Source organism: Ptychodera flava, chromosome 9 (genome assembly GCF_041260155.1).
Source record: "Ptychodera flava strain L36383 chromosome 9, AS_Pfla_20210202, whole genome shotgun sequence".
NCBI lineage: Eukaryota > Metazoa > Hemichordata > Enteropneusta > Ptychoderidae > Ptychodera > Ptychodera flava.
In genome coordinates this window covers 20,094,277-20,120,372 of record NC_091936.1, presented here as the reverse complement: position 1 = coordinate 20,120,372, position 26,096 = coordinate 20,094,277, and the positions used below count along the sequence as shown (strand labels likewise).

The 26,096-nt window shown below is 39.2% G+C and overlaps 1 protein-coding gene across 2 annotated transcripts; it reads right to left on the bottom strand.

Moving 5' to 3' along the window:
- Positions 1 to 639: 639 nt before the first annotated feature.
- LOC139140282 (short transient receptor potential channel 4-like) lies at positions 640 to 25,281 on the bottom strand. 2 transcript variants are annotated; one of them, XM_070709427.1, is made up of 15 exons: positions 25,037 to 25,281; positions 17,604 to 17,812; positions 15,859 to 15,968; positions 15,361 to 15,468; positions 14,733 to 14,909; positions 13,879 to 14,109; positions 12,876 to 13,063; positions 11,991 to 12,205; positions 8,565 to 8,704; positions 7,029 to 7,663; positions 6,273 to 6,468; positions 4,338 to 4,517; positions 3,942 to 3,989; positions 3,368 to 3,477; positions 640 to 2,802 (listed from the first exon to the last, which is right to left on the bottom strand). In XM_070709427.1, the coding sequence occupies exons 2-15, from the start codon at positions 17,776 to 17,778 to the stop codon at positions 2,379 to 2,381; spliced, it is 2,937 nt and encodes a 978-aa protein (XP_070565528.1). In that variant the 5' UTR covers positions 17,779 to 17,812; positions 25,037 to 25,281; the 3' UTR covers positions 640 to 2,378. The 2 variants fall into 2 exon arrangements, with proteins under 2 accessions (XP_070565528.1, XP_070565529.1); XM_070709428.1 differs by having other exon boundaries at positions 17,604 to 17,803; positions 25,037 to 25,186.
- Positions 25,282 to 26,096: the final 815 nt, after the last annotated feature.

Genomic DNA, 26,096 nt, shown 5'->3' with positions numbered 1-26,096 from the left:
ACGAAAAAAATGCGTGTAAGTAAGGAAAATGAATTTTCCATACATTTTCGGCTGACTACATATTTCTATGTGCATACTAGTGGTTTGCAAATGTGCAAACATCCATATATGGTAAAAGAGGCGTGGCAGCCATGTTTAACCACATTAAACGTCAGTTGCACGACCGAAGTATTGGTGGCGCTCTTTTTTATTCGCGTGGCCAATCAAGTGAAACTCAATGATTTGCTATTATTGATACAGATGACCCAATTTCTTTATCCTGCACCAGAATCACTGTAGTAAATTCACTTCTTTAAAACTTCGTTTGCTTTTAGTTAGAAACATCGTGAAACTGAGAACACAACTCGCTCAAGCCTGCTAAAACTGAGACTGGGTATACATTGTGAATATTTGTTTAACTTTTATCGCTTCGTTGATCATTCGAATTGTTAGTACAATAGCTGGATGTCGCATCAGCCAGTCACAGCGGTTCTACTGCAGACAAAGAGGAAGTGAATTAGAAGAGCACGGAACTATTTAATCATATATCATTGTATCGGCTTGCATCTAAACGGAAGCTACTAAATGATGAATGACATTTGCAAGAGGTAATACGTATTAAAAGAAAGGGAAGGAAAAAATGAGACGTAATCCTAGACGAAAGTTCAAATTTCTTTTAATACGAAAATTTAAACACACTAACCAAAAAACCCTGATTCATGCGTGTCCACAGGAAAGAGTTACAAAATTGTCTGAGGGTAAAACATTCCGCTGTTAACTGTCTCAAAAATATCAAATTTCAATATGACCTTCTTATTAGACAGTTACTTGCATGCACTTTATTTCCTTGGCAACGTCTGGGCCATTCAAACGCAACAAGGCGCGCTGGTTTGAATAATAATTCATGATTTTGCGACGTGTCAATGCCACTGGTGGTATAATGATATGTTGTCAAATAGTTCAAATAATGATCTGATAAAATGCCCGTATCTGTTGAAATAGAAAAAAATACACTGAAGTTGTTTGGTTTCAAGCAACGAATAAAAGTGTCTGTTATTAATCATTGTTCACTGAAAACGCCACGATGTCAAGTAAACACATTGGGAAACTCGAGATTCGGCATTGTGAATTGTGCTGGCATAGTCACCAATAAGCAAATGTGTCGAAAAAAGCGCCTTTCAATGTAAAATGTAATATTACAGGTCTGGATTTGTGAGCGAAAACTCAACGGAAAGATATACAGTATTTGAAAGGTAGTCATAGAAGAACAAAGATCATGTATTCAAATTGAATTTTCGAGTTTGCAGTTTGCGAAAATCACCTGAAGCAAAGCATTTGATTAATCTAACCTGCTTAAACAAAAAAAAATAATCAACTGCAAAGAAACAAAATCTTTCACCGGTCCCCATGCACAAGATAACTTGACAAAAATTCTTCTATACTAACCTACATTCAAAAAACTGTTAAATGTGTCCTTGTTGTCTTTCTAAAAAGTTTTAGGCAACCTACTAAAAAATTAAATAAAATGTTACATTATTTGACAATCAATCATTATTTAAAGAAATGACTTAAGACCTACGAAAAATATACAAACTTGCTACTCCAAAATAGAAATTATAAGTTAAGTATTATTACATATTAAACATTCGAACCATGCAAGAAATAAGAAACATAATTATAGGTCAGCGAAAGTGTAATCAACAATCTTTAATTATTTGGCAAATGACGGATTTCCAGAATTTTATGGACTCGGACCTAATATATACTTACACGGCGAAACAGATTAAAGGAAAGTGCAACCTTAATTTGGGAAATCATACGAACAAATGGTGACACCATAACTGCACCTCAGATTGGCTGTTGAAATAGGTTTCAAATGAGACCATTAAATGTCAAATCTCAAAATAAATGTCATACAATACAACGTTATAGTAAATTTCACATGAAATTAGCCATCCAGTCAACCGAGAGATACATTGAAATTTAGAATCGATAATGAAGTTTCTGTAAGGCGACAAATCAAGTTACTCAATATCGACAAAGGCTATTGACCTAGTTAATATGAATGGTTATTTTCATCCAGTGTGCAATAAAAAATCAAGTGCCTGAGAAATATTCCATTCTGAGATTTAATATTATTGGCAAAACTTTGTACATTATCTTGTGTGCATTCAAAAGCCGTATACCGATAGAGGAAAGAAACTATAATTATTAATGACAAAACGGCCAAAATAAAGACATGGGGAATACTTTTTAACCAACAGTGATTGCAAGAGAAGAGAGCAGAAAAGATGTCATAAAGTGTGATATATTATATGCCACACATGTAATGCACTTGACGTTGATTGGAGGCCATGATGAAAGAGTTAGCTGGGCTGACGACCTCGACAAAAGACGACCTACTCTTTCGGACCCTCATCTTTCACATCTTGCTCGCCAGCGACGCCAGGTTTCGGTCTCCTTGGCGACGACGGAACAGAGGAAGGTGTCGAGGAAGGCGTTGGCGATGGCCCGGGTGGCTTCGACGTTCTCGTAATCGTCACCTCTCGCACTCCGGGTTCAAAAATGTCGGACAGCGAACCGGTCGGTTTGTCCAGCAGCTTCTTGTGTTCATCCGAGAGACGTTTACCCAGATCACCGAGTTTCAATTCGCTGTCCTTGTGGATGTTTTTGAGTTGGTCTTTGATCTCCTCCATGGCTTTCATTTGTTCACGGTTGTTGTCCTCGAGGGCGCTGCTCAAAGTCTTCAAGTTATTGGCTACCTCTAGTGTCTGTTGCTCGAATATCTTCTCCAAGTGTTGCATAGCATTGTAGATTTCAAACCTAGCAGAATAGCACAATGACCAGATATGAAGTACTTTACTAATATATATATATATATATATATATATATATATATATATATATATATATATATATATATATATATATATATATATCAACATATATATATATCAACATATACAAACATACATACATACATATATACATACATACATACATACATACATACATACATACATACATACATACATACATACATACATACATACATACATACATGTAACACAAAACTGTGAATGAAAAAAAACGATAAGCCGCAAACCATTGATTCAAATGTATTCATTCGCCCTTCAATGAGAAAATCGGCTTATTTTACAGTTTTTCATCTGTCAGGGAAATCAAGCATATTATTCTCATGTGCAGTATGAAACCTAAAATATTCACACAGACGTCCCAGATAGACAGAAAGCAGTATGGAATTTGATAAACTTTGTTCTTCTAGTTCAAGTCTTAAAGAAATTGATGGAGTAAGACGATGCAGAAAAAATCGATTTGATTTCAGACGTTGCTCAACTTGATGGCGTCTACCGATATGAAGACATACCTGACGGTCGACAGTTCGCTTTTAGCCGAAGCATAACCACCTTCACCAGCATCGGCGGCGGTAGACTTTTCCTCGGCAACATACCGCAGAATCAATCGTCTGCAAACATCCTGCAGCGAGAAAATCAGCGATTACAGCATTATTGTAAATCCATCCCAAGTAAGCAACATATTTGCTTTCGTTTGTAGAGTGCAAGTGTTTGCTCTATTCCACAAAGTCATTGAAGCACCAGGACCTGGTTTTCAGATCGTCAATACGACATCTGTACTGATAAAATGTACTGTCATTGTTTTCATTTGAATTCAGGTCCGAAGCAGAATTCACCACCAAACAGTCTACTATTGTACAAGCTGAGTTGATATGCTGAATACTGTATATCTCATAATGATTTGGGAGCAGAACAAGGTAGAGCAATTGACATCAAAAAAAAAACCTAATGCACAACGTCATTAAAAATTACAGCAACTGTCCCTTTTAAGCACGTCTTGATCTTGCAAAATAACTTTGTTTCAAGAATGATGAAATCAGTAAGGGCCGATTGATGTGTTCACAAACAAATAAATAAATAACCTGCCTTGTATTTTTCCTTTCTTTCATTCATAGATTTCATTTTCCGTTGCAGCTGTAAGGAAAAAGCTCACATTTATTCTCAATGAACCCCTCGACCATATACTAGACCGAGGTACATACAGGCACATACAAATAAAGTGTTGCAGTTAAAGCGTCATACCAAGCAAACTTTGTCCATCGTAATGTGACTGTACAACCCATGGAATGCCATGTTTCACTTTTGAATGCCGCAATAGTTTACTTGAAGCTTTTGCAATTTCTGAGTTACGCTCATATTGTCGCAGTACTTTGACATCAGACACCAAAGTTATGTGATAGCGTTTTATAGCGTAACTCGTATAGTTTTCAAACATCAGGAAAAAGAGGAGGATAAAAATGACTGTACTACATGGGAAGTTACCTTTGCAACTGCCTTTTCATCTTCTTTACAGCGAAGACAGTAGTACAAGCGTCGAGCAGTGCTGATGATGGCCCTGGTACTCGGCAGAACGTTGAAAGGGGGTGGCTCAGTTGTACCTGCTCGGAAATAATCCATCCACATGTCAGAACGGGAGAACTTCCATTCCATATCCGCGTTTTGCTGCAAAGACGGTCAAATGGATGAATATCACATAGAGGTACTGACCAGATACGAATATATTATTGCCCGCGAAATTTTATATCATGCACACATGTAGTTGTGCCGGTACAACCGAACTTAGTGTAGCGTAGTGTAGTGTAGTGTAGTGTAGTGTAGTGTAGTGTAGTGTAGTGTAGTGTAGTGTAGTGTAGTGTAGTGTAGTGTGCTGTGCTTTGCTGTGCTGTGCTGTACTGTACTGTACTGTACTGTACTGTACTGTACTGTACTGTACTGTACTGTACTGTACTGTACTGTACTGTACTGTACTGTACTGTACTGTACTGTACTGTACTGAACTGTACTGTACTGTACTGTACTGTACTATACTGTACTGTACTGTACTGTACTGTACTGTACTGTACTGTACTGTACTGTACTGTACTGTACTGCACTGTACTGTACTGTACTGTACTGTACTGTACTGTACTGTACTGTACTGTACTGTACTGTACTGTACTGTACTGTACTGTACTGTACTGTACTGTACTGTATTGTACTGCACTGTACTGTACTGTACTGTACTGTACTGTACTGTACTGTACTGTACTGTACTGTACTGTACTGTACTGTACTGTACTGAACTGTACTGTACTGTACTGTACTGTACTGTACTGAACTGTACTGAACTGTACTGTACTGTACTGTACTGTACTGTACTGTACTGTACTGTACTGTACTGTACTGTACTGTACTGTACTGTACTGTACTGTACGTTATGGCAACGTAAATCAATATACACATATTGACTGTCCATGAGGGCAACAGCATACGTCTGTACCCGGCCCGGAGGGGCTGTGAGTCCCCCCAAAAACAGACTGTTTCCCTCGGCCTACGGCCTCGGGAAACAGTCTGTTTTTTGGGGTGACTCACAGGCCCGAGAGGTTAAAGACGTATGCTGTTGCCCTAATGGCCAGTCAATATGTGTTTTGTAACACACCTCATCCGTAGTCATACATAAGAACGTACCATACACAAAAGTTGTCGCATGTAAGCTTATGATGTAATATGTTGGAGTGGTTCAGCAAGAAAAAGTTTTTGCCGGGGGGGGGGGGGTCGCAATACTTCTGCAAAACGTTCAATGCACCTTTGATTATCGTCTTCGTTCGTTTCGAGTCCTTGTTTGAAACCAGAGCATTCAGTTCTTCTTCAGAAAGTAGGATAAACCGAGAAATTTCTCGACTATCGTTTCGCTCGGCCGCAGACGACATCTTTGTTTACATTCCAGTTCGCGCATGCGCAAATGTTTTTTGACGTCAGCGGGCATCATTTTTCGGAACTGATGCCTGGCAGGCAACAGTTCCGACAAATGATGCCTGATGACGTCGTTTACGTGGATCAGCACAAAAAGAACGCATCCCACGTGACTATCAATTGGCGAATTAGAACACAGACTGCGGATGAGGTGTGTTACAATATGTTATGTAATGCATTGTAGGATAATGTATTGCACTTTAATGTTCTGTGTTGTGCCGTATCATTTTAATCTGTGAATATCATTTATATTTACTTCTTTTGTGATTCGATCATCATGTTTGCTGTGATACGACATCCTGATGTCGTACGAAAGAATCGATGAAATTTCGCGTCATAAAATTTGGTGAACACCACTCAAACGCTGCAAATACAATATCATCACTCGACATTCAAATGTTTCACATGTCTATAAGTGTGCATACTCGCAGTTACAGCCCTGGTCTGATCTTATGCAATACTCACCACGATATTGTCGTAAGTTGTACCCATCAAAGCAATCAACAGGTTGAGAAGAATGATGACGGCGACAATCTGATATCCTGCAAACAGTACTCCCCCGAAGAACTCCGTCGAGCGATGATTGTCCTCCACTTCAAGCGCTTCGAGGTCGATCAATCCGTAGAGCGACCAAAACAGCGTTCTCATCGATCCAACCACGCTGTAAAAGCATTTAAACAAAACGATTAGCTGGCAAAATTCGTGCAAGTCCACAATGTTCTACTCAATCGGGGTTAAATATTGTCAATAGGAAATGATCAGACAGAAAGCTCTGTCCGTTTGATTTTTCTACAGTCTCTCTCTCTCTCTCTCTCTCTCTCTCTCTCTCTCTCTCTCTCTCTCTCTCTCTCTCTCTCTCTCTCTCTCTCTCTCTCTCTCTCTCTCGCTCGCTCGCTCGCTCGCTCGATCAATCACGTTCGATCACCCGCTCGATTTATCGAACGCTAATAGTTATTCGGCATGTGTCAGTGTAATGTAAATGCTTCGCTGACGACTATCGAAACAGGAGTTGCATGAGTACAGAGTTGCTATGTATAGTATCACTGTCACAGCGCATTATTTCAAGTTATCGATATCTTTTCAAACTTGCTTCAACTTAACTTTGGAGTGTAATGTATTCCATCGTAAATAACAACTTCTTCCATATCTGAAGGCTACAGATTTAAAACACACGCAATGGGACTGGATGCTAGAGAGAAGGAACAACCGTCTATAACTTACTCAGGGAAATAGCGCTCTTCGTAGCACTCTGGGTAAGTCTTGTCCTCTTGTGTGACACAGTCATATACAGTGTCTGCCGCGTAGGACCAATAGACCTGCGTCAAACCCAAGGCAAAGGCTACCCAAACCAAAATAAAAATGAACATGAACTTCATGATGTCGTTCATCATTTTACCGACGGAGATCTGAAGGGGTCCCACGTATTCGTTGATCACCATCACCCGCAGGAAGCGGATGACGCTGATGACGTTGGCGAGAGCGATGATGCAGTCGGCCAGCAGCGTTGGGTCCATCTCGTTCCACTCTGAGCGTGGCTTGGAGAAGGAGACGTCCTCGAACCTGGAATCCTCACCAAAGTCGAAGGTCGGCGCTTGGAGCGTCGTCGTTCCGCTGTCCGCCAGACCCGACACCAGGTCATGGATGTTTGACAGTCTCTCAGAGATGTTGGCTAATGCGGCCTCATATTGAGGCGACGACTGTATGTCGTCGATTAACAGGCTGATCCTGTCCACAATATCATCAGCAGTTCCGTTGAGGAGATCTTGGACGATGGCAAGGGTGTCGTTGCCGTCACCGAAGTCATCAGACACTGCCCTCTTCCCCACCGAGCCCTCGCCCGTCCTTTCTTCGTGAACCTACAATAAAATTTTATTTTTATTTTTCTATCTTTCTTTCTTTCTTTACTGATTTATTTAACAATCTATTTATATTTATTTTTGATAGTTTATTCATTTTGCTGGTTTCGTTTTCTGGTGTTTTATTCGTTTGTTTGTATGTTTGTTTGTCTGTTTCGGTTCATAACTCTAGTTTTCTACCTCAGTCAAGTAAGGACCAGTCAGAAAACATGGTAGAAAATTTAGAATTTCATAGCAAGAAAGAAAAAAGAAGTTAAAGGAATTATTGAAAATAGCTAGTAATACAGTTGCATGGATAACTTAGCTAGTGTCAAAGGGGCAAAACCAAAAATGAACGAGAATCAATGACCTTGAGGGGAAGATATAGTGGCATTCTAAAAAAAACACACACAAAAACTAAAATAAAACGATTTTACAAGATTCAAAAATTTAAACAATTCAATATTGACATCTCATTTGAATGAGGTGTAATTCAAATAAACACACTTAGATCGATCTTCATGACACTAGAAATTCAGAAACTCGTTACTTCAGACTTCCTTAGGAGTAGGAGCACCTTTCTGTAAGTAAAATTTTGATTCGAAAGCAGAAGACGACAAACATTGAATTCCGAAAAAATGATCGCGGTGCAATAGCATTAAAGCATTTGGCAAATAGAATGAAAGTATCAGAAACCGTCATTTACATCATTATTGTGAAAGTTTTCGCGAAATTTTAGATAACTCGAAATTTTGCTTTCTGCAGTGGGCATATACAGTCAGCAATTACGAAAAAAAAGAAAGCAGAGGCGAATGAAAGGGATTACCCATATAGCCTGTACATCAGATGACTAAATTTTGGTTCACCTGAAACAACAAATCATGGAAATTTTGTTGGAAAAAAAGACAGACGGACAACAAACCAGAATGAAGGCGGCAAGCCTCAGTGCGATCATTAACCAATACAGTCCTAACTGCAGTATGTCCATCACGTTCCAGGCATTGGTCATGTAGTCCAGGACTCCAGAGTTCCACACTTCCCGTAGTTCCCGACAAGTCATCCCTACAAACGTGTAGAAAACGTAACTTGTCAAATACAAGAGCAAACAAGACGTTTTGCAATATTTTCACAACAGGAAATACCATAGGGTACAGGGGACAGTCCCCTGGGGTGGGGAGGAAGGTGTTTTTTGTGCAACGGTTTACCTTATTTGATTTTATTAATTTTGACTGTGATATTTCAAATAAAGAGTTCAACTCACACCGTCTGACTGCTTTATTATTACCGACAAGTCCTTATCTCCTCTCCAACTTGTGTATACACCACTGTAATTGCTCCAAAAACATTGCCAACTTGCTTTCGACTCCAAACTGTCTGACTGTGTTTCCAATACCTACAATTCCTTATCTCCTCTTCAACCAGTGCACATACCACTCTAATTGCTGCGCAAACATTGCCAACTTGTTAATGACTGAGCGTATCAGCGGATTAGCTTATTAAGTCAACACCACAGCCGTCCCACACGTAGTGAAATAAGGAAAGGGTTGAAGATCTCAGACACAGTGTCACAAAAAAACGCAAATCTGAGCAGATATAGAAGTCAATCGAAATTTAACGACTATCAAAAGTATCACTATACCGATGAACTGTTACATGCCAAAGTACGCCGTCTAAAATGGTCATCTTGAGCCAGAAAACCAACCTACATTTTTGAGTCGGTCATGGCCCGATGTCGTCCGTAAAAGCGGAAGTCGGAAGTAGAACCCTTTGACCTCAAACCTGTTTATTTCAAGTCCAGAAATAAACATTTTTCCCATGATGTTATATAATGAAAAGTTCGTACATTCTATATGAGCACGCTACAAGACTGGTTTTAATCAATCCTACAAAATCAAAACAAGGATTCAATTTTTATCCTATTTGTCACAAAAAACGTTGATAACGATGATGTTGAGAACGTAAACAAAACTTCTGAAAATTCTGCACAGAAAGAGCTGAAGGGTGAGGTATCATGTTTCTTGCCTCTCGCATCTGGCACATGCATCTACACAAACCTCCTTGGTCAATCGAGGTGGTAGCTTCTTCAGCCACAGAAAAGGAGAATTTTTTTCTCCTTTTAGCGAGGCTCGGACAGCATCGACCGAACGAACACCGCTGCAGGCAGCTCAATATAGATTGATATGTCAGTATTATACACTATCCGTATTATTCGATGCCACCATCGATGCATCGTCACCGTACATCTAGCGTGTATTGTAAACTTAGCACACCGTCATCGAATTTGACCATTGATGCAAAAAATAGTCTATTTTTTACATCCATGCTGTGACCGACTCGTTTGCCCGGCTTCCCCGATAATACATCAGCGACTATCCATACTAATGAAGTTCTCACCTACTGTATTTCAAAAGAACCTCCACCATGTGCACATCGTATCAACAAAACATCTTGAATGGCAAGGAACACGACTTAGACTTCCTAGTATTACCCCGGTATTACCAGGCTTACGAATTTGCTGACATTTTCTTGCCTGTTCTCGTTTTAGAATGTTAGTGTGTTTTTCCCTTCCGCGTCTATGTCAAGCGTAAGTTATAGTATTTTCCTCAAAGACGGACAGCCCTCGCTTCCGTTTCCGAGAACTAGATGGATAAAATCATCAACTTTTTATTCAGTTTTTTGTTGGTACTGCAAGCACGCCTTTTCAATAAAAACGATTTCATGGTATTTGATACATCGTCTATGTATTCTGTTTGTAAAAACGTCAGCGGCTGCGTTTATGTTGTTGCGCGGCACAACAGAGGGTCCACGCTGACTTTTATATATTTTCGCTGTATTTTTATGCACTTTCCACCATCATTATTCTTCAAACACGCAACTCAACGACGGCAGAACATGATGTGAATGAGCTAAAAGCATGAACTTAGCTTTTTAAAGTCCTAGGGTAGGAAAATGCAGTCAGGAACTAAATCTGTGTCATCAAAAATTTTGTAACGTTGCTGTTCTCGTTCAGGCCGTTCAGATTTATTTTAATTTTTTCTGAGCTGTCTCTCCACATGGCTGTTGTTATTGACTTTTTAACTTTTCTACATTTTCTCTCCTGATCGGTCGGACGGTAGCCTAGTTGATTTCATCACAGACAAGGAGCTTCAGTTTCTCTCCACGAGAATATTTTAAGCGTCCACGGTCGTAGATTTCAGGTTTCCGATTTTTTCCCAATATTTTCTCTCCCAAACCGATCGCGCCAGGTCGTGGCTGTAAAGTGTTGAATTTTCACGACATGTTTCTCAACGACCGTGGCTTTCAGATATTCGACTTCATTTTCTGTCCACAGCCGGTTGAGGTCGTGGACGTAAAGTGTTAAATTTTTCCCGACATTTTCTCAACAATCGGTCATGAGGATACGGTTTTAAGCTTTGAATCTGACTTTTTTCCCAGTAATTTTTCTCAACGATGGGTCGTGAGGTCGTGGCTGTAAAGTGTTGAATTTAGTCCGACCTTTTCTCAATGATCATGAGGTTATGGCTTTCCGGCTTTGACTTTTTTCCTGGTAATTTTTCTCAACGACCGATCGTTAGGTCATGGCTGTAAGTGCAAAGTGTTGAATATTTGCCAACATTTGTCTACACGACCGGTCGCGAGGTTGTTGCTTTCAGGTTTTCGACATTTTTCAGTAATTTCTCTCAATGGCCGGTCACTAGGGAGCTCCTTTATCGTTTATTTATGAATAATAAGTTGTTTACCTTCCTGTTTATTTACGAATTCATGAATATTTTAAGCGTCCACTAGTTTTACGGACGACATCGTGACACTGTGTCTGTGATCTTCAACCCTTTCCTTATTTTAATGCGTGTGGGACGGCAGTGGTGTTGACTCAATCACTTAATCCGCTGATACCGACAGCGGATTAGCAAGTTGGCAATGTTTTCGGAGCAATTACAGAGGTGTATACACAAGTTGGAGAGGAGATAAGGACTTGTCGGTAATAATAAAGCAGTCAGACGGTGTAGAGTTGAACTCTTTATTTGAAATATCATAGTCAAAATTAATAAAATCAAATAAGGTAAACCGTTGCACAAAAAACATCTTCCTCCCCACCCCAGGGGACTGTCCCCTGTACCCTGTGGAAATACGGTCAAGTTCAATTGCTACTTTAGCAACGTTACCATACATCCCACAGCTTAACGAAAGAACACGAACGAACTCAAAAGGTATACCATTGCCGGTCGATCCTCAAAGACTTTGTTACACTCACTCAATTATTGGAAATCTAGTGAATCTAATGAAAAGTGAAAAAATAACCATAAGTGGCGTTTTAGATGATATCTTACGAGGCGTTATTTGTACATACCAATGACCCAAATAACTACTAGCCAATCGACGGGCGTTGGGGGAGGTCCCCGTTGCTGGCTATGCCGTCTTGCTATATCCAACTCCGCTATTTTTCTTTCTTCATCGTTGAGCTGGCTAAGATCTTCGCCGCTGCCGTCAAAGTGGTATGTGGTGAAGAACAATAGTGCCAGAAACCAGATGTATGATGCGGTATGCATGAGAAATTTAATGTATCTGTGGAAGACATGAAGAATAAGAGAATATGTGTTCAGTATGTTTTATATTATCGTTCCCAAGTCCCAGGGCAGAATGATGGTACAAAAAAGTGCGCCGTCTATCCCGAAAAAAGGTCCCGTGTGCAGCAGCCATTTTGTACAGATTATGGATACGGTACGCTTTTTAGACGGCTTACATACAGTACAGCCTGTTTTGAACAAAGTTGAAATCGTCAATCAACGCTCGCTAAAAAAAATATTCACAATTAGATCGTTCGACAGAGCCAACAAAGGCCAGTGATAGAACGCCGTATACCGTTCCCTTTTCGTGAGTCCATGGACAGCGCAAAAAGCGGAGGCGATTGGGCAAGGAGCCAGAGTACCTGGCTCGGTCATACTGCGGTTCCACGAGTTAACATGGCAGACATGTCTCTTGTACCACTCATGGATATATGCAGATTTGCAGGGACTGATTAACCTTGAATTTAGTTTCACTCATTGTTTTCAGATTGATCTTTGTCTTTCACACTGATCTTTCTTATCCGTAACTGCTATATGCCTTTAACCCTTCAATCGCCAAAGTTTGGTAAATTCCCATTGTACTCAATATAGTGGTTGAACCTATACATAGGGAATAGGGGAGCGGAGGGGCGAACATACAAGCAAAATTTCGATTGCTGATCACTCACGGTATACGCATGAATCTTCCAAATTTTCCGAATGGCACAATTAAGTATCCGAGACACAAAAAGGGGAAAGCCAGCATAATGAGCAATGAAATAATCATGTTTCGTATCCAGCCTTTATCTCGCCAATCTTTCAGACCACAATACCACAATGTAATCAGCTGCTGTTGACAGTGTGGATGCACCACAAACTGAAGAGAGAGAGAGAGAGAGAGAGAGAGAGAGAGAGAGAGAGAGAGAGAGAGAGAGAGAGAGAGAGAGAGAGAGAGAGAGTTATCGATGATATTTTACTTTTTCGTACCTTGATTAACAACCAAGTGTCAGTGCATATAAGTGAAGACGTATATAACATTCATGTTGTCTTTATGATATATTAAATGACTGACGCGTACAATTTTGCTGGCAACTTCTAACTTCAGTATTTATAGCATACAATTTAAATAGAGGCAATAGATGTGTTACTATCGAGCAAAAATGTGATGGTTTGTTGTGAGATGTACAAGGAACGAAAAAGGAGGATGTTTTCATTTATTATTAGAATGCAATATCCATTACGTCTTTCGAAATATTTCATTTGTCCTAGTTTCATACTTTGCTATTGTTTAATTTTCCATTTTTGTGCAATGTTTACTGTGCAAATAAGTCTTTAAAATCTCTAAAACTTTAAAGCGTTAATGAATATGAATTAAGATAAATCAAATAAATACATATTAAATAAATGAACATGTATTAGTGAAAAAGCGAAGATAAACCATAGACAGGGGAGATTTTTCTCTACTCTCTACGGTTAGTAACATCTGTAAAAATGAACTAATAATTGATTTTTACTGTTCGGAGGAAACTGGATCCACATACGTGCCCTGCAGTTCGTTGATGAAACACACAACGTGATTTGAGTTTGTTGCTGGCACTTTTTTATCGTGTTGAACACGCAAATCTCGGATAGATCTGATTCTCGTCATTTTTGTCGGCATTGTGTTCTAGGTAAGCAAAGCATTTTATTCACCTTTTTCTGGTCTTTAGTTACCGCATACAAGACTTTCGTCGGTCGCTCTTCTTTGCCGATGTCCTTAACTTCCATGTCTGCATTGTGGCTGAGAATGGTCTGGAGCTCGGACGAATCACGCGTTTTACCCAGTAAATCAGCCGCGTACTGCTCGCACTTTTCCGCCAATTCGAGATACTGTTCACGGAACTCATACTCCTTGGAACTCTCTTTGCGTAATTCTTGGCATAGCTGTCGGGAAAGTGACCAAACTTCGGAATTTATCCTAAGATACCGTCAATTTTTAGATATTGTGTAAAATCAGAACGTAAAATATAGTTCAATGACTTATGAATAGAATGATATTTATAATATTTAAAGGTCGGTGATATTTTCTCGACAATATGGCTTCTTCTCTTTAGTTTTTTTAACCATATCTAAATTTCGAAACGATTATTTATTCACATGAATTGATCCCTTTTCAACATGTGTAGCATTAAGGACATTTGGTTTTATCTGGTGGAATATAAATAATTTGCGACGGGGCTTTGGAATTTCGACCACGTTGGTCATCTGAACCTGTATTACGTAAAACGAGGTGTGCAAGCCATGTTTACCAATGGAACTTCAGTGGAAGAGTACAGTTTTGGCGGCAAACTACTTCGCGTGACCCTAGGTGAAAATCAACGAATTGCTACTCTGTCTCATACCCTGATACCTGTGACGGAATTTCGTTAATGAGAGTCTATTCTTTGTTCATTAACTTGACACACACAACGGAAAAGGTATTTTGAGGTTCAGTTGAGGAAAGTGAATATTTAATCGAGAAATTAAAGACTCATAAATCGCCGATGATCAACCAAGTCGTGCCATACCTCAAAAGCCCTCCGAAACGGATCTGTGTCCTCGTCCTCAAGTTCCATAGCAGACATGTAAGATTCGCTGGCCAGTGCCTTGTACACATTCAGAGTACCAACAGAGCGTTGAAGGGTGTGGTTCTCGGTCTTGTAGCTCGACACTGCAATCGGTGGAGCGCCCCGCTTCATCAATAACTGACGAATTGTATAGAAGGAAAGAATAGGCGTATTACTCTGTCGTAGCGACCATGGCTAATTTTTTCAACGCTACAGACTGTCATGTAAACCACGTTACTCGACCCCGTCACGGTGTGTAAACATCAAACTTCAAGACTGCTTTTTCATCTTTAAGACGAGTCATGCGCTTTTTAGCTGAATCTGACCAATCACAATGATAATTCCTGGACGTATTCTTAACATTTAAAAACCTTTCGTCACATTATTAATATAATATTAAGTGTAATCTAGTGTAATCACTGGCGTTCGTAATATTTATGTAAAATATAATAATTTCAACTGACTATATAGGCAAAATTCAAGTTCAATTTGACGGAAATATGCGTGGCGCACTGATTGTGCACCGTGCTGGAAGATCTGCCGTGAGCGTTCTGATACATCGCATGCCATCGAAATGTCATCCATTTACCTTAATGACGTCATAGTCATTATGATGAGCAGCAAGAATAATCGGGGTTGTATCCGGATGGAATTCCTCGTTTTCGATACCAGCGTGTTCGTTGATCAGGCCTTTCCCCTGAAACAATGCAAGAAAAAGTTCTTTTCATACAAAACAAGCCTTTCGGCTACTGTTTCTTCACTTTGTAGACATATAAAACACCCGAGAGACATTCACTGTCTGTTTCAACTTTGACATATACCAGAAAGGTGTGATATTTGAGAAGTCTGACGAATTACAGCTGGAGCTCTGTTGGCGAAATGACACCAATGTGAAGTTCGAGTATAAAATGACTGGCAGCGCCGCTAGCACACAGATATAAATGTACAGAACACATGTGAATCTGACCCAAATTTGAAAAATGAATATTAGGAATGATTTGGGGGAAAGGATATTTACTTGGAAGTGTGTGACACGGCATTAATGTCACGAGATTGAAGTCACGACTGCAGGGCTGTTATGACTTACCTTCGGGTGAGCCAGTATCAATTCAATAGCTTTATCGAATTTCGCTTCTATGGCGTGGAAAAGGGAGTCACCAATATCTACACCGTGATTAAGAAGCACTTTCAAGATTTCTGTGAAACATAATGTAAAAGTTGACAAACAACCTGATGAGATCAGCCCGAAGTTTACAAGTGTGTCCGATTTTTACTTAGTGATATTTTTCGAAAATAGGAAAGAATATAATGTTTACAGGGAACTCACATACTAGTATATTGTAAAATAAGCAACTACTATAGGTACTTAGATGCCAATATCACCCGCTTCTTTATGGAAATAACAATAGTTGAATCACTGCATAGCCGTTCGAAATGAAATGTTGAAAACTCACATGGCTAGAGATCTGCCGTTTTCTCGAACACAGATAAGTCAAACAGTGTGTCGTTCCCTTGTACGGGAAGTGTAGCATTCGCTTAAAGCTGAAGAAATGCACAAATTTGTAATTTCTAATGCCAAATAATAAAAAGGTGATTACGATCACAATATTTATGGTATATCCTGAGAAACTAAACATATTGAATTTCAAACCTCTAAGACAAGAGCTGTAAAAAGTATTGACTGAAAAAGAGAAACCAGCCTAAAAAATTTGATATGCAAAGTTCGTCATCATTTGAAAGAAAACTGAATAAAGTTATCCCTGGATACTTACCGACCAAAATGCTTTCAAAGATGATCATTTCAAAGAAAGTGACAAAAAAAGGCAAAATATCTTCAAAAATACAAAATTGTAAAATTTCGTCATAATTTGGACAAATCTCTATTAAATCATCCGTAGGAAATTGTATAACAAATGTAAAAGCTGTCTGATAAGCGGTTTGGGAGAAAAAAGAATTTTTACCCCAAAGTGGCAAAATTGGATTTAAAACATACTGTAGACTAGCAGTGTTTCATTACAATTTGGACAAATCAGATTTAAGAAGACGACGGACGATCCGACGACGAAGCTTAGGACAACCGCCTATTTGATAAGTTCCGCGTTTGTGATAGCGCAAATATCTTTTTTGCAGAACACCTCGGTATAAAAATGTAAATGAGGGTGAGTTAACTTAGCAAAGAATCACGAAGGTATAAATAATTATAAAATGAAATACAACAGGATGTTCTGTTAAAATTAATTGATCTCAGGATATTAGAAATGTATGTTCTCAATTCTCTACTGTACATACGTTTTCTATTGAGGAAGACGAAATACTTTGCGTCAGCATCATCAGCTAGAGTGACACATTCACCGGCATGTTTATGGTACGTTTGTGATTCTATAAACGTTTAGCTAGGGTCGCCATTTCCAGTGTTTCAAAGTAAACCACTTGCATTTAGGACATGATCAACTCTCTGCTGGCAGCCAGCGCCACCAAACAAAGGTTCATCGTTTTCTTTCGTAAGACATTCCCCTGCTTATGTGCAAAAGAGTCTTTAACGTATGTGGAAACGTCCCCAGAATGTCGTTACTCCCTACATTCGCCACCTTTTCACATGCAATCCACAAATCTGGGTTGTTGTTTAGAACAGGATGAGTGTCCGATGCGTGTGTGTACGTAGGTAACTCTTACAATTGTCAGCGGACAACTGTCCTGCTATGCTGTCCTGCCATGCTATATGGCCATCAGGGCAACATTTTGTGTAAACTTTACTTCGTCATGGGCCTACGAATCGCCGACAAAAATGATATGATATTTTTTCGGTGATTCGTAGAACTTCCAAATACTCACCGACACTGCCGCTTTCAATGGCCAGGTGCAAAGCAGTCATGCCATCTGTGTTTACGGCGTTGATGTCGAATTCGGACTTATCTTTCAAGAACTTCTCAACAGCACGGATATCGCCTCTTTCCACAGCATTCAAGTAAAGCTGTTCTACAGTGCTGCTTGATCTCTTGTCCGCCATTATGATTCAATAAAGTCTTCAAATCCTGCCAAAACTCAAAAGAAAAAATATAATACCATTATGTTACAGTCTGATAAATATCTCTAACGGTCTTGTCGGTCAAAGGTCACCAAATTGGCTTGAGTTATTGGAGCAGTCTTGTGACGGATCTTTGTGTCATCTTTTGCATTGAAGTGGACGGCACGAACGTACAAATCGTTTGAATAGCAAATATCGAGTATGCGGGATTCGATTGCAGAGAGACCGAAAGATCGGAATTTAGGTCGACGAAGAGGCTATCACTAAACATTATCGAAGACACAGACAGATATAACCATTGAAGCCAGCAAACGAATACCAGCTTTTGTAAAATGAAATGTTAAAAGTAATAGCACAGTACACAAACGGTTGCCCCAGATACACATCTCGCACATTCTTAACTGGTGATCTGGGCGCTAAATTAACACTTATGAACACTTGGACATCGATATAGAAAATACCCAGTTTATCAACGTTGACGAGGAGGGCTTTAGTGGATAGATAGATATAACTGTGGAATTTATCTGCCAATGTTGGACAATAAGAGCGGGGAAATTTGGAAATAAGCCCTGAACACTACTTAGTCTACATGCAAGTCCAGCGTCGGGCATGCGATCTCCTTGGAGAAGATGTTTTAAGAGACTTCAATGTGCTATATGTATCCCCGAGAAATTTCATTAACTCACATCTGCCTCAACCATGTGCTGTCACTTTTGAAGTGATAAGACACATGCAAACACATGCTACAACGACGACTTCTCAACTGTGCAGTAAGTAAATAGTCGGTCATTGACACATCGTTGCTATCATGCAAGGTCCAGTCGCGAAGCTGGGCTCAACTTGCATTTGGCATTTCCTGAGCGAGGAACAACGAGAATAATGGGTTTGTCGGTATGCACTGGAAACATAATTTAATTCCATAGGAAAGCACGATATTAATGATTAGATTGGGAGTTTCATGAAAAATATGATAAAACAGCAATTAAGGTATATGAGTTTTTGTAACATTGTTGCATATCATTTTGATGCCATCGGTGAATATCGCAATGGGGCGCGGAATGAGCAAAGTCTAAGGAAAAGCATTTGGGTTCTGAGAGTAATCACAGCCTGAGCTTTCACCACCATTTCCACTCTGAACCGACACAAGCCGAGGGTTTGTTTCTTGCCGTGTGCTGATCGCATGCTTACTGGATTTCGGATGCGTCCGTACTCCTTGGTAAGTTTTCGAGAGTGTCAGTACCAAATGTTCCACCTCGGGAAGTAAAAAATCATGGAACCATCGAAAAAAACAATTTTTTTTTATAACGACATCTGTCTCCAGCATTTTATATTTAAAAGTTGTTAATGTCACATAATAACATTTTCATGATTTTCTCATATTTGAAATAATTGTCTTCGTCTATATCTGCTCAAAGAAGATAGAGGGCTTTCGACGTTTACTAGTTCTTCAATTACCAGTGCTTTGCACAGATTACATGGTTCTTCGTAAGGGGTATCTGACTCGATGTGCACGTGGTGGGATGCTAAGAATTTTAACAGTGATATTCTTAACGTAATGTTTGCGATGTCATACTTTCCGGTGAGACCTTCCATAGTGCGGCCTCGTTTTCTAGATTAACGCGACCTCAATATTCAGATACTGTGGAATAAGATCCTGCGATACTCACAAATGCTAAAATCATGATGTCATTAGCTACCTATCAGTTCACTCCAGTTCTGTCAGTATGTTATGGGGAAAACATTTTGTAAACAGACAAACAGTGATTATATCAGTAGTGCTACGTTGCTGTTGTGTATTATCATTCAGCATTTATTAATAGATAGGCAGAAGTCACACAGGCCAACGAGCGCAATTCTCTACGACCATAAGCAGTCCTGTTCATAAGACGATATTCTAGCATGATAGCCTCGGCAACTTTGAACCAGGGGACATTAAAGTTTACAGTTCATCACACCAGCATAACCTCAATTAAATCACCATGACTTTGTCCTTGACATCACGCACATTTTTAGTATCAAGTCTTCGCCAGCAGTGGTCTGCAAGGAAAACAACTTTTGGAATCTGTGACGGATATCTGATCTGGCGAACGAGAATCATAAATGTAGCCGTGTAAGCGATGTAAGTGACATGTCATGTAACTCGATTTAGTCGGACGCTTACTACTATCATTTTGAGTACATTCATGGGCTTGTCCTTGGTTGCATGTTTTCGTTAGTTTACTTTGGATTTTTTTCCGTCCCTGACTTTCAAATCCTACGAGATATATGAACTGTGAATGCTTTCGTGTGTTAATTGTCGATAAATTGACAGAGTTCCTTGACATTATTGCCACGATCTTGTGTCTTCATTAAAATCTTTATGATCAACATTGCCAGCAATATTCATTGAAGTATAAGCTTGAATTGCAAATATCATGAAGTATAAAAATTAATGATAAACTGAAATAAAAATATTCAATTTCAAGTACATCTGCCATATAGTTGTATCATCATATTATGTAGCAAGTTTAGTTGTCTTTGATCAAGTCCTTCACGCTTTGTGCCAAATGTTGACTGTCCGTTAAATATGCAAATGATCAATTAGCTGACTTAAAATGCATAATGTTTTATCATAGTATTCTTCATTGTACGTAGCAAGTTTCATCAACTTTTGTCAAGTCGATCAAGATATATATCCCTGATAAGAAAAGTTTATTAGATATGCAAATGAGAAGTGTCATTCTCATAAAACTTCTACATGACCTTGGAATCTACGTTGGTTCGTTGATTAAATCTGTATGAAGATTCATAAGACATGATACTGTCATTCTGAGAATATCTGATTTCAGAACAAATAATTATGTACATTAACATCAATTATCCAAGCCACACACACCAAGAACTAATTAGTTCTTGCTATTCACAAACAAAATTGACTGTGATCCCATAATCCACCTTGAGTTATCTCTCCGACAGACAGACACACGGACAGACGAACACAGACATACATACGAGCAGACAGACACACGAACAGACAGACAGACATAGGTACGACAATAACTCACGTATGTGAAAATGTGAGCTAAAATCGCCATGACTGTATTCGCCTAGCACAAAAACGATCATTGGGTTTTGATGAAATATTCAAGGCTCGGCCATGGTGTTTTCAGATCGTATGGTATGAGGATTCCCACTGTATTCCCTTCCGCGAGATGCAATAAGTCCATACAATCTGTATTGGAGCTGCACAGGTATTTCCAGAATGCTGAATATGAAGCATACGATGTTGTTTAGCCAAGAAGCGTCGTAGGGTAAGAATATTTTGAATATTGGCGCGCAGATATTAACTTCTGCAGACGGATTGATTGATAGTCTGTCCGGCCTTCGATCTCAGACAAGAATCGCAACTAGAATATTCGAATCCTTCGGCAAGCTCTGTCATTCTTACAAACAGAGCAGCTGCCGCTGACATTGATAGAGGCATCACTGAGAACATATGTCACTGTGTTTCCAAGCAAAGTCAACGATTGGTACAGGCTCAGAAGTGCATATATTTTAACATAAGCAACTGTACATGTCTCAGGTAAATCGTGTCAGTCTACCTCAGAAACTAGACAGAATAATGCATGTTAGTGTGAGAGACAATCAGCATAGTAGCATACAGCATGATACTAAGAACAGCACGCACGCTTCAAGAAGAGCATGCAACTTGAAAAGCAAGGGCTTCATCAGTTGTTTAGCAGTTTGCCAGGACGACAATTCCGGATATATATATATATATATATATATATATATATATATATATATATATATATATATATATATATATATATATATATATATATATATTATATATATATATATATATATAAACAATCTTCGTACATATGTACATATATCTCAGTGATCAATTTCCCGACTTCCAACCATTTTTTAACAAGCACATGAAATCACGATACAAGCAATTCATAGGATGGAATCGTGACATTGATATTAGACAGGCCGTTTGGATTCGATCCAATAATTGAAAGGCTTCAAGGCGACTATTCACATGCTGACTGGTGTACGTGCAGAAGTGACATAAATAAGAAACTTTAAACTTGAAAATACTAAAAATATCTAGCATAATCCGAAATCGATTTAGCTTCAAGCACAATGACTACACTTATTTATACATATTGTGCAATTCTATCATTCAGAAAGTGAACGAACTCTAATTTAAGGTACCTCTCGCCTCGCATCAAACTCTTGCCCAAATTTTCCATAAGAAACATTAAGCCATTCCCTTTTTGAAATCATGAAAGCAAATTAGGAATCAAAGTACAAAATTTGGTACTAGGGAAACAAATTAACCAATTTTTCCCAGCACTTGAAATTCAAAATGGCCGCCATCACTCTGCTATCCAATATGGCAGAAATAAAATTTTATTTTTTCACAAAAATGAGCCGTTGAAACCTCCAATTACTACTACCCGAGCTTTAAAATGAATCTTGCCCCCAACACACAAGTAGCAGATCAAAAATATGTAGTCACTGTGAACATTTGAGAGTCTGAATATCTCATCCCGAGGCGCATTCTATAATCAATTTAAGACTCGTTCATACGTGCAGCATGGTTGCAAGGCCGACTGTAAGCATGCAGGCAGGCATAATCCTTCGAACTAATGAACAACACAGGACTCTCCCCCGCCATGTTTGATTGTGTAATAAGACAACAAAAAGTAGCACTCCTCAAATAAATAATCTCTTGAACTGTTGCAATACAAAAAAAGACCAGAAAGACTTTTTGGTTTATTGACAAACTGCACGGCATAAAGTTGGTGAGGACATCATAATTTCAATAAATGATTAGTGTATGTTTCATTTTTACTACATTTTAATATACATATTGATCATTCCGTTTTTTTTGCTAGATTTTCATGCCTGGCTTTTCTTCTAAAATTTGCAATGAAAATGGATTTAAGTGCTACATATTAGACCTAGCATCGTAGAATGCCCCCCAGGGACATATATTCGAGCACTAAGATACAGTTTTTTCCTGGTGTTCTACGTTTATTGATTCCAGTTGAAATTAGGGGTTACGGTGAAAATTTTGGTTGTTATTGATATTTTAAGTTTTCATCGTCTTGTTTTCGTGAAAACAGAAAATGCCTTCTTTTTCTATAAAGTCCACATAGGGCTAGCGGGTATTTTGAATTTTAAATATTCACAACAACCAAAATTTGCACAGTAACCCCTATTTTTCACTGGATTTTTTAAAGAGAATTGTTTAAAGTTTTCGCTTAGAGAGTTTGAGCAAATGTATAACTCTTTCACCATGACCAAAATGTAAAAAACAACATATCTTGAGGTGGAGATAACGACAAGGAAATACATCAGCAGGAAGTTGATGTGTCTTCGTTTTCAGATACTCGAGTTAAAAACTTTTTCTCAGTCCGAATGTTTTAATTTGGATGCATTTTTGGGCTACGACATTTCCAGGACTTTCCTCTGCCTAAATTAAACTTGTTTAAGTGAATTATTTCTTTAGTGTGACATGTAACACCGTGCTGCCAACAGGTGTGATCGATCACTTATGCAAGAAATGCAACCGAAAGAAATGACATCTCGATCTTTAATTTGCTGAAGACGTCTTTGAGTGTGGGGGTCATGTTGTATGCATGATAACTATACGCCCTCCAAGTCTCTATTACTATCCGTGTCACTCCTTCGTACATGTGTTACTCGTAAATTCAGGTCACTTCAATGGTGAAGGCTGTATGACACTTTGAGGCCCACTAGAAGATATTACAATGATTGTAAAATGACGACTAGGATGTGAAGTTATAGAATTTAGATCTGTTCCCCGCGAGTCCATGTCCATGGTCATTGCAGCGCGTGCACAGAATTCGATAAGTCTGGCTGCAGCCTCTGTAAGTTCATGTTAGCTGATAGCCATCAATTCCCGGGGTAAGATAAGAAGGCTTTTGTTTTCTGTTAAAATATGCCCAAGGCAGTGGCTCTGCTTTACTCGACATACCAACGTGGAATCATGTGTTGCACTAGAGAGCGATAACCGTCCTTAGGGCCCATGCAAATTGCATCAAGGCTCTGTTTATACCGAGAATTTGAAAAATCTACACACACCACCAGGGTCACTTTGCCCTCTTTAATGAATAGAATCGATATTCTGAAGTCCATGAGGATTGATCAAATGTTTAGGTCCTGCTGTAATTTTTAAAGCAAGTGTAACTTTCTTAGGATCTCCTGAAGCTTCCTGGAGTTATTCTTTTGCATGCAAAGTTAAGATACCGACAAATCAAAATTAGTCTTTTCAAAGAAAACACTGCCTTCATTTCATAGTAGATACACAGTATAAGTTTTTTTTTATATCCGATGAATATTGGCATTGCTGGTATGGCCCTCGAACCCTTCTGCTTGGTGCGTCATTACTGCACTTACGGACTTCACATCCTACTGCACGCGTCGCATTTCGGAGCGAAGATAATACTGAGGGTCAACGACGTATATGTTAGTAAAGTGATGGAAACAGTTGAGGTAGAACGCGTCTCGGGGGCGGATATTCGAACTCTCAATTTCTACAAATCTTTCCTGATCTACCACTTATGGGGGCTCATTTTAAAGCTCTTGGAGAAAGAAAAACTTTCACCGACTTAGTTTTTCGAAAACCCAAAATATGATTTTTTCGCCCATAGAGTTAACACAGGGATGGCGGCCATTTTGGATTTCAAATATGGAAGAAATGTTTAGTAATTCCTTTTGTTATTTCCAAACTTTGTACGATTACCCTCGATTTGTATTGTTGATTCGGTAAGAGAATGGTTCAAAGTTTCATTTAGGAAAGTTTGAGCAAAAGTTTAAGTCTTTCACTTTCGAGGCGCATACTACCTTAAGCTAAGAGCGTTTGACATGCGTTCAAAGGCAGGCGAACGTACGTGCGTGATGTTCGAAGACATGCAGGTCCCCGACCTAAAGATGATTGTCGTGACAAAACACAGTCATAATCATGTGCTTAGTCTATGTTTGATAATTTTGTATATTTCTGTCCAGTGTAAGTAATTATCTTGCAGAAAAACAATTTAGTTAAAATCAGACGTTATGATATGCTCATTTTCTTTCTGTATCTGGGTCCTTGGTGTTTAAGAGTGACCAGGCCATGCAAGGACGGCAAACGCTAAAGCCGTGCTTTGAAGAAGTCCGATCGCATCTCCATGATTTAATCAGCTTTTAAATATTGCAAGTATTGAAACGTTTAACTTACCCACAGCAATAGCTTCGCTGCTTACTTCAGGTGCCCGTGAATACTGTCCTGCTTGTCCTACGCAGTCACCTACAAAAAATCTTCATGCCACAGAAGGCTCGATTGTTCCAACATCTGTACATGCAATCCCGAGTTTGCGCTTCGAATAATGTCTTACAAACAAAAAATACAGGCTCTTTGTCTTTCAAAATCACGTTGCCAATAAACGTGGGTGCAATGTCATCAAAACACAACCAATCAGAAGGGTCGACCTCTGTGTGTCCTCGAGAGATGCTAGGGTAACATAGTCTGATTGGTTGATCAGGCGATGAATGAGCATATGATAATGAGATAATAGCCTGATTTGCATATGGTCCCTCGGAGGTCAAACAAGGTGCGTGTCATGTAGCCTGCACTTGATGGTATGACGATGGGCCTGTATAAACAAGTCTGCAGTCTGTCACAAGATATTCGCTACTGCACTGTCAGCAGACGCCTGGCGTCAACATCAAACGTAATCCTTAATCTGGAGTAAAATGATACTTCGCTCCTATGAACCGGACATCAGTGAATATAGAAAATGGGCAGACGATAAATATCCCACTTGGCCGTAACCTGGCGGTGGAACGGGTCAAGAATGACAGCAATTTTTAATAACAAATGCCTTTGCTATTGGCAGTTCATATGAAGTATAAATTTAGGGCGCATCATATTATTCAGTGGATCCATTCTTTGCATTACAAAGAACAAGGTTCATCAATGTATATATTATTCCTCGAATATCTTGCCTTCAGAGGCATTGGAGAGCACGTTTAAAAGTTTGAATTTCAATCTTCATTGATTTGATTTAAAAGTTACGTCTTTATCGTAACGTTTATCAATCGAGCAAGAAAGAATTTGGATTTTCGATTCTTAACTTTGCTAAGAATTTGTTCGTCGCAGAAAATCCTGCCGTCGTCACACGCAGGTCTCCCGCCGAGTATCCATGACCTGGTACAGTTGAGGTGAACATGAACTGAACAAGCACCGATAAGTTAATTGGGTTTGTCCAGATTCAGGACGCCAACAAGGCAAGTGAACA